The sequence below is a fragment of the Clupea harengus genome, chromosome 19 (assembly GCF_900700415.2).
Source record: "Clupea harengus chromosome 19, Ch_v2.0.2, whole genome shotgun sequence".
Taxonomy (NCBI): Eukaryota; Metazoa; Chordata; class Actinopteri; order Clupeiformes; family Clupeidae; genus Clupea; species Clupea harengus.
This window is the reverse complement of record NC_045170.1, coordinates 12590115-12600311: the sequence shown is the minus strand read 5'-3', so window position 1 is coordinate 12600311 and position 10197 is coordinate 12590115. Positions and strand designations below refer to the sequence as shown.

At 44.6% G+C, this 10197-nt stretch overlaps 1 protein-coding gene across 1 annotated transcript; it reads right to left on the bottom strand.

Moving 5' to 3' along the window:
• Positions 1–1596: 1596 nt before the first annotated feature.
• Positions 1597–6118, bottom strand: tcf19l (transcription factor 19 (SC1), like). Its single transcript, XM_012818243.3, has 4 exons — positions 5978–6118; positions 4509–5185; positions 3313–4297; positions 1597–2304 (listed from the first exon to the last, which is right to left on the bottom strand). The coding sequence occupies exons 2-4, from the start codon at positions 4783–4785 to the stop codon at positions 1959–1961; spliced, it is 1608 nt and encodes a 535-aa protein (XP_012673697.1). The 5' UTR covers positions 4786–5185; positions 5978–6118; the 3' UTR covers positions 1597–1958.
• Positions 6119–10197: the final 4079 nt, after the last annotated feature.

The following is a 10197-nucleotide window of genomic DNA, read 5'->3' as shown; positions in this document are numbered from 1 at the left end:
TAACACCTCTCTTTTAAATATTTTATTTAGGCCCTGGTTTCCCTCGCACTTCTTAGCCCAACACTGTGAAAGGCATGCAGATTATAATGGTTCCTTTCCATTTCTGTAAAGTGAAGACAGTGTGAAATCATAAACATTCATAGATATAAACCAGCTTAAATCTATTATTATTTACAGCACACAACAGATTCCTACACATGAGGTTAGCGGCTGTGAAAGTGGAAGCTTATGTTAATACGACATACGGAAAGAAAAACAAAATAATATATATTTTTGTTTTGACGAGAAGCTGAATTTCTGACAGCATATGTGACCCTTAATTAATACCTGCCCCTTATGCTTTTACATATGCATTAATACATCCCATAATATCTGTCTTGGAATTGGACTGATCGGTAAGAAACGTCCCAAAATCTGGCATGGCATTTAGCAAGGACAGCGAGACACAATGCCTTCTTCTGCCTACCCAACATCTTGTAGCTTTTGGAGTAATTATTACATCTGGTTAAAAAATGGCCACATCATTGGCACTACCGCAGTGCTTGCTTTAAAACGCCAGCGTCAAAGGGCTACCCCTACCCCCCTTTGAATCATACACACCCGTGTTCAAACGGGCCACCCAACAGTAGTACACAAACTCTCACACACACACACACACAAACAAAATCACCAGACGGACACCACAGAAGCAGATGACACAAATGTGTTTCCCAAGCATTATAGTCTTAACTCTACTAGCGGTCTGGTCCCCAAGACTGCATCAAGGATGCGGTAACCACATGAGTCACATCCTCTCAAGAGCCCTGCATGAGGCCCCAGCCCCGCTCTTCTGGAGGCCCTCGAAGTAAAAGCCTACTGAAATTTACTGAGCAATGATGGTCATTTCCCTATGTGGAGTGAATCACAAAGTGTTCCATATCAAAGTTTGCAATGCAAAGCTTGAGATTAAGTCCTCAAAGAATCCTAAAGCCATCTTCTGCCAAGTAGTGATTGATGAGAGCAATTTCCCAGCCGCACGACAGCCGCATGCCATTAAAGTTCAGGCTAAATTACCATTTCAGACCATTTCCCAGCTGAAGCTCGCAATGGCCTTTCGAAGAGCGAGAGGGAATGAGTCTTCAAACGCAGGAGGACGATCCACAAAAGCCTTTTTTTAAAAGTCACTTTAATGCATCAGCCCCTTTCTGCCTGCCACCATAATGATCAGTGCACTTCTAATATGGCGCACCGCATTTTCATCAGCACTGCCAAGAGTCGGTCCCCATGAGCGGCTTCCTCTCCTGCAGGAAGGGCCACTGAGCAGCGCTTTCAACTCAACACTGAATCACACGGCGGAATTCATTAGGGCTGTATCTGAGCCAATTACAGGGCTTCTCCCAGGTCAGAGAGAGTAGTCGACGAGTAGGGTAAGTGACTCTGATGGTTTGTGTGTGTGTGTGTGTGTGTGTGTGTACGCATTCTTGATGGACTGACTTCCGATGTGTGCATGGTCATGGTGGCAGGTCAGGTTTAACAATTAAAACGGTTACAAAAAGTGTGTGTGTGTGTGTGTGTGTGTGTGTGTGTGTGTGTGTGTGTGTGTGTGTGTGTGTGTGTGTGTGTGTGTGTGTGTGTGTGTGTTAAAACGTATTACATCAGAAAATGTTAGGAGATAAACAGTTTCACTGATGAAAGTGGCTCTGTGGAGTGAGTGTGTGGCACCAATGGTGGTGCTCAAGTCTGATAGTCTTAAAACGGGGGACTTTGTACTTTGTGTGTGTTTATGTGTATCTACTGCACAGAGTGGGCTGGGAGCACATACAATAGGGAAACGAGTCATATTTCAGTGTGTGCCGATAAGAAGACAAGGTGGAAATAACTGGTAGCAGCAGCCTCTGTACAAGTCAGTGGGGCAGGTCTTACTATATAGAAGCAGGCCGATTTTTATGTGTGTGGGTGAAGGGGTGGAGGGTGAAGCCTTAGCAGCAGCCGCAGTGAAAGTCGGCGTTTGGGTCGATCAGGAGCGAAGCACGGGTGCAACGCAGGCAGTCCACGTGGTACCAGCCATCGCAGTCGTCGCACTGGATCCACTGCACCGTGTCCTGTTGGGGCAGCCGACAGCGCAAGCCAGCCGCACATGCCTCACCGCCTCCCACCTGAGCCCTCTCCTCTTCCTCGTCGTCATCATCTTCGTCGTCGTCGTCTGAAGAGGAGGATGATGAGGATGAAGATGAGGAGGAGGATGAAGAGGAGGAGGAGGAAGTAGGGGAGGGGAGGGATGGGCGTGGAGGGAGAGGGTGCTTCCTGGGTCGGCCACGCCGCTTCCTACAGGAGAGGGAGGGAAAGAAAAGTTTGTCAGTACAAGTACAATCCATGTCATTCAAGTACAGTCCATGTCAAAGGAAGCGACTGATTTATATTTCCATTGTTTTGAGGCCTATAGAAGCTGCACATACCCAAATTATAGCGAAGACTATGGACCATGGAACACATTTCAAATTGATTGGGCACATCAGCAGCACCCCAGCGCTGTCCCCAGCAAAATTAACTAGGCCTTATCAGCCTGTTCTCTGGTTGCTAGCATTGATATATCAGTTAACAGCATAATGGATGTACTAGGATTATGGATGTACTAGGATTGTGGACGTTGAATCTTTGCTCAGTCTTGGCATCATCTGTCAGTCAACGGTATCCTTCACTCCCATTGGTAATCGCCTAAATTGGTCACTTCTCAAGTTGAGAATTAGTTTAACTAAGAACCCTCCATAAACAAAGCGAGAGTGAGTGGCCACTTAGGACGAGCTGACGTTTTGGTGGATAACGTTTCAGATAGAGTACGCCCGCCTCATAGAAACAAAACAATTTGATTGGCTGATGTGTCTGCCATTCCAAAACGTGAATGGATAAAATCTGTTCTCTCCCCTTACTGTCTCCTCTCTGACAAAAGGAAGCAGTGTATGACACGTAACTACTGATGGATTCTGTTTGATGTTAAAAAGTAGGTAGGGCCTGGGCCTACTGGCCCTACCAGTTCCGCAGTCCGTGGCAAAGACAAACACTTTAGATGTACACCAAGAATTGTGCATTGGCACTCAGAATGCCTGAAGCATCCATGTGTAATATTGCAGGAACTTCTCAACTCTTTCAAATCAACACATAACAGTCTGTTCAACCGCATTTGAAAAATATCTCCTTAACTGGGGAAACTTCACACTAATCTGATTATGCTAATCATTTGTGCTACATGTGGAAATAGCCCTGAGCCAGGATTGAGGAAACACCGACTATGATTCAGATATGCAAATTAGCAGATACTTCAGCAGAGAGACTCACCCTGTAGTTACATGAAAGCGGGAGAACTGGTTCCTCTCCCTGCCTCCTCTGGCCAGCCTCAGGGAGGGCGAGGCCAGGTGGTAGTTTTCTCCTCCCACCACCAGGGGGGAGTACATGGGCGAAGGCGCAGACCTCCTCCTGCCCCGTGATGCCGGAGACAGGCCCTTCAGCTCCCGCTGGCGGAACACAGGGGCGCCTCTGCCCCCGTTACCGCGATTACAGACGGGGTCGACGTTGTTGCGTCGCATGTGCACGTTGGCGTTGAGGTGCTGGCCAAGTTTGGTCTCGCTGTGATTGTTAGAGTTAGAATGATTGTTATAGGCGGTGATGTTGACGTTGGGCCGTGGTGCAGCTCTGGGCTCGGGCTTGGCCAAAGGGGGCTGGAAGCACTCAGACTCAGACTTATAGAGGCGGCGCCTCTTCCGCCCGCGAAGCCTGGCCTCTCCAGCCGTCGATACATTCCCCTGATCGTCTGTGCTATCGTCCTCCAAGAGCACCGTGTGGGCCGACTTGCGGCGACTCTTGGCCGACGTGCTGCAGGAGGTTGCCAGCGGAGCTGCCGGAGGAGGCGGGGTGGAGGGGGGGACCAGTGAGTGGGGCGTTGGGCTGCTGACCCGGCTGGAGGTCGGGGTGGGCGTGCTGTCGGCCCGGCGGAATGTCCAGCAGCTGCCGTTCATCTTGCTCAAGCTGCCGATGGAGTTGAGGATGACGGTGGCACGCTTGATGGACAGGCTGGAAATATCCAGGTTGGGCTCCACCTTGCCTTCTAGGCTGGTCCTCATGCGGTTCTGGAGGTCCGAGGAGAAAGAGCCCGCCTTCGGGAGGGTAATGGCATCAAAGTCAAGTGGCCGCACACAAACTTTCTGGAACAGGAAATAGAACTCTGGGCTCCCTTGTTCCGACTGCCCACCAAAAGCAAGGGTGTCACCATCTGAAAGTTCCCAGTGGACACCAGACTGCAAACGTGCATCATTGACCCAAGTGCCTAGATAGAGGGGCAGAAGTGTTGACATAATACTTCAAATTATGCAAAGCTATGTTGAACAAATATCAGTATAACAGGACTTTGGAATAGAATGTTGTATTTAATGCAATGTTTGACCAAAGGACCAAAACATCTTCAAAATGTCATTAGCTCAAGAGTCTAAGCCCAACATTACAGTGGCAATTGGGTGGGAGAATAAACCAGGGCTCACCATAGCTGCTTCGATCCTTAACCCGCACTTTCCAGCCCTCCTCTCCATTTATAACGCTCTCCTTTTCGGCGTATAGCTCTGCATGGATTCGAGACACGTTGGCAGCATCCAGGGTCACATCGCACAGTTCTGCTGCACGGCCGAGCCTGAACACCGAGTGAGTGAGTGCAGGCCGAAAAGTGTACAAGTCCCGGGATGAGTCCGGTAGAGCGTTGCCATTGGACATGGAAGAGCCAATTCTCAGCAGCTGAAAGCAGGGCTGCACTTCGGACCGCATCGCAGCTCCCTACAACCCCTCCCACACCCGACCGAGTCCGCCAGAATAAAGCCCTGACTTGAGCTGAGCTTAATTAGATATGTGATTGGTTTTCATTGAAGTACGGTACATGTTTTTTGTTTTTTAAAATGGTGACAACTTTAAAAATAGGTTTAAAAAGCGAGCACAATGTCATGTGTGTACATGTCTACACAAGCATTACCAACAGGTAACTGCATGTAACAGTTTGGCGAAAATTGACAGTGCTACAGGGTGCCTAAAATTATCTTGTTAACATTCGTTTACTCTACAGCTACCACAGTGACGTTTCATTGGGGTTTGTCTGTAGGTCACAAATGAGATGAATCATAAAGTTGCCTCCGCGAGAAGTGTTCGGTCTTGCCAGATTATGTTCCACCACCTGAGATAAACAGAGAAGGGAATAAAATGTCGTAAAGGGTGAATTGTGGTCATAAGCTATTATTGCAATATTTACATACTTTGCAAACTCTTACTTCTACTGACATTTTACATTGTTAACACGATGCAATGTCGTTAAAGTTGGCATAGAAGTTGACTTAGATGTGACATACCGTTAGCTATGTTCACGTTACATTGAGTAGATTGAACCTTTAACAGCTCATTATTGTATATACGAAGACGGCGGAAGACAGGTCGTTGTTGTAATCACAACGACGCTGTTTAAAATCACACAATGGCATGCCTAGCGTCTAAAAGAAACACAAAATATAGGTCTACTGAATAGCAACGTGTTTCCTTGCACATATTTAGTTAACTTTTGTTGTAGGTAGCTAACTTTAGCTTGGAAAACACCAGCTCACAGTAAAAGAATAAATGTCATTAAGCAAGATAACCCCGTTAATCGTCAAATATACTGAGAAATGCGCGTGACGGCATTAGCAGCTGGTAACTATTGTCATTTATAATGTCGTTAAAGTTAGTTGTATATAACTATCTATCACAGAAAGTACAACAGGAAGCAGCTAAATTAACCGCACAAATAATAGGACCGCATCGGATGCATAGGTGGTTAGCTTAGCTTGCTATCCACCTAACATTGACGCCAGCTACTATTGGTAAACCCTTCGATCGGCAAAAAAAGAGGTCTTACAAATCGCACAAAATATATCTATTAAAGTACGGTTTTGTTGCTTGCATCGTAAGCAGATACTGTAAGGAAATCATAACATACCTTTTTTATCGAGAAAATGGAATTGCAAACTGGGGTATTTATTCTTTATTTAATCGCTGTTGTTCCTGTTTTCGCGTCCTTTTCCCAGGAAGTCCTTTGAAATTTGGCGCGCCAGAAGGGGCTTCCTTGCGCGAGATTTACGCCACTTCCGTCTCTGAATCGTTGACGTCCCGCGAAAGGAGGTATTATGGCTGATGTGGTTAAACAATAGAAATAGGATCTTTTATGTATTTAACACCATAGCCTAGATCAGATGATACTGCTGAACTGAAGTTCATGCTTAAGATAGAACTGAGGTCGGTATTTCCTACGTATAATCCATGTCTTATTCCCGGATAAAGCATTATGTAGCCTAGCGCATTACTTACATTTTACACTTGCATTTAGGGCTTATCATTTATCAAACGCTTTCCAAAGCAACTTGCAACTGAAGGAAAAGCAGGTTAACCATTGAGTCATGTGTTTGTTGATGTTGTCATTCATGCCCATATTTAGCCAGCAAAGGTCTATGCCATAGACCTTTGCTGGCTAAATATTCAAGTGGTCAAAATTGTTTGAAAATACAGCAATCTTGGTAGTTGTCAAAACGATTTTTATTATCATCAGAATTCATTCATAAAATAAAGGACATGTTACAAAACTGTGCATGATAAGCCTAGTATATTTTAAAGAGGCATTTATATAAACTGAATCTGCTCCCAACAGTAAATTAAAACAAGCATAAAGAAGGTAACTATACATGATTGAGAAGTGTTGTTGAGTCAATGATACCATAGTTCTTTTCCCTTGAATGAACAGCCTATTGAAGAAAAAATATTTCTACGTAATTCACAAATAGGCTAGCCTGCTGACTGAATTTATATATTTAGTGGTGGTACATGATTTTCAGACTTATTTCCACAATTAAGGCGTTGACTCGATTAGGCCTACATCTGACTGCAACATCCAACGGACAGATTGCCAGTACAATGATGAACAATAGTGTAGGCCTTCTACCTCAGACATATTCAGATGTGAAACAGAAGTGTTAGCCATTTTCAGCCATTTTTTGACAAGGATGGGTATTGTAATTTAGGTAATGCATGACACATGAGATAGTTGTAAAGCTATATAATGCTTGCATAAGGCCTGCAAAACAGAGAAAAAATAAAACATAATTCCACTTAAGGCTTGTGAATCCAAGCCAGACCTGAGGGGGGCGTGCGCCTCACGACTTCCTCCCATGGGGCATAGAAGCAGTTGAATATTGCATAGGCTTGCTCATGCAGTAGCCTACATCTACACTGTTGTTGGACCTATTGAACCTGTGAAATGTAGGGGCATCTTGTGACTGCATTATACCTGAATGGCCTTGATCTTTCATTGCTTTCTTGGCTGAAATCCAATTCAACATGTACATGTTTCAAGTCCGTTCAAGGGGATGACATACTCTCTTGTTCCTTTGTTTGTATTTCTATAGAACTTTTAATTGGATCTTCTATTCTTCAAATGAGATTCCACAAACCATCCGATTCAGCTACGGAGGTGTTTGGACAGATTATTTTCTAAAGCGAAATTATGGTTGTCAGATGACAATAGGAACCACACACATTTCACTACTGTAACTCATGGGTAAATGGATGCATTTTTCTTACAGTATAGTACCATTGACACTGAACCAAACTTCCCAATACACATGGACAGAAACCAGTAGTACCTACAGTGCAATGCGTGGTGGCTGCTGTCTATCAGGCAAACTACGGTTCAGCATGCTGGATTAAGTCTTAAGTCTTTAGTATACGTTAGAGCTAGGACAGCATTTCAAAGAAGAATAAAAGAGCATAGTATAAGTCATAACTGTAGCAATACTCTTAGTTATGGTGGTATGGTTTTTTGTCTTGTAATATAAAAAGAAAACATTCTCTTGCTGAAATTATACGAGTTAAGAAATGTTTTACAATACACTTCAAAGACTAAGTGTGTGTGTATAGTTGAGATGAAGAGTAGGAAAAAAGAGAGGAGACAGAAATAAAGATAAAGACAATGGAGAGATACACATGCTTTTTTCATTCTGTCTCAGGGGTCTCTAAATGCCTCCTTCCTCATTGGTGTCAGGTGAAATAATTCAGTAAAATGCAACAATCATAGAATAGAAAAACATCTTGCATTAGCCTTGCATTAAGAAAGACTACTACTCTTGGCATGCATTGCTTCTATTTACATAAGTGCGTGGACAAGGGTTATGGTAAATGTGGTGGTGCAATGGGACACACTAATTGCACACTAATTGTGCTTCGCTGAATGATTCATCTACCCTGTGTAGGTTGCATGTCACTGATTACTGTTGCACAATTGCTTACAAAGTCCACTCAAGAAGGGTTAGTCCCCTCCTCATACACTAAAACAAGAATGCGAGAGATCTGATTGCATGTTGGACAAGTTAGGCACTGATATCTGGGTGGGTTTCTAGTGTGGTAGCCTTTACCATATAAGCTACTTTATCATTCAGCCTGATCCAGCTCTAAAGTATTACCGCAAATCTATTAGAAAATGAGCAAATAAGCGAATAAGCACAGATGATCATTTACTTGGCTGTGTAGTACTGCACCTGCTAGATTTTCAAGTTAGATACTTAATGCCCAGGGTTTATTAATAAACAGCTAATTAGGAACTAGAATCATACTTTTATTTAGCACATATTTACACTAGCTGCTACATCACTTCAAAAAATGTTAGTTTTGAGAAAAAAAGGCTACTCTTCGTTCTATTTGTGCTTTTTCCTTAAGACTTCACACATGCAGTCCCAGTGCTCTCTTAGGTTCCCTGCACAGACATCAGATAAGTAAGTATGAGGTAGCAATATTCCCCACAGATCTTGCGAGTCTTCCCTAGTGCCACCTGAAGCCAATTTGTCTCTCCCTCTTTCTCTCTCTGTTTTAGACCCATTAAAAGCATCGCTCTCTTGTAGTTGCCAATGCTTGTGTCATCCATCTGCATACCAAACCTTTCTGACATCGCAGACGGGGTAAGGTGGGGAGTGGAGGGGAGTGGGGACGCATTAACAGGGAGGATAGGAATGACGTTAGCCTTGGGCAAGTGGTTCATTTGGTGCCAAACGGAATCTCAGCTGTCGGGGTCATGCTGCCTGGGTGGATGGAAAAGAGAATGCTCTACCCTTTCGCTCTTACTGGATCAAATGGAGTTGATGAGGGAGGTCTGTGACTGTGTATGATGGCACACTGTGTTGTGACAATCTGCGCTAACACACGCATGTATCAACCAAAAATAAAGAATGTGCCTGTCAACCTCGGTGAATAATTTCAAGCCACTAGGGACAGTTCTGAATGTGAGGTGGGAGAAAGATGCCAAGGGAAATAGTGGTTGAAAAAAAAAAACGGTCTGATCATTAAAATGTAGCTGTCAAACTGATGTTGTTGCGTTTGACACCTACCAGATCTGCTTTTTAAAGGGCAATTCTAATTTCACATAATACATTTTAGTGTTTGACATGGATACTTTTAATATTCAGTAGAAGCCACATCTTGTAATGTTGTGCAAAATGCAACCACACTGTGCAGGCCTCATTCAAAGAGTAAGCCTCACATGGTTATATGCCAATGACAGACGTAAAGCCAGCCACCACTGGTGTACAAACATTGACCTAAGGACATTCCCTTCTCTGTACAGTGACATTCAGTCATTGCACACAACTCCACATACATTCAGCATTCCTAGAGTGGGTGAACTCTGACACACCTTTCCATTCAGTCGTCTGTCTTGAAAGTGGAGCTCTTCTTCGGGCAGCAAAGAACTGCGCAGTGGCACGATGGAGTGATAGACAAATGGTTTACATCCGCGAGGTCCGCCTTGAACTGGCCGCAGCTGTCAGTCACTTGTCAATTCTGCCTGTCAGTCTCTGTTAGTTCAAGTCATCAAGACCAGCGCAAAGACCAGGCAAAGAGGCCCTGGCTTTCTACTGACACAGGCTCTGCACTTCCCTCACTGTTATGAAAGGGTGAGGGAGTGCACAGTGCGGAGGTGATGCTCTCTGGCCTTGTCTGCAGGTCCCCGTGCTGCATCTCCAACCATGCTGAGCTGAGTGGATAAAGTGACCGATGACATGTCTGGGGGATGGCATCAGAGAACAGATATCATCTTGATGGATGGGCTTGAAAGTGCGTGAAATGGAAGGACAAAGGCAGGAGACGAGCGATCGAAACTACTGGGAAGGTTGCCAGGCC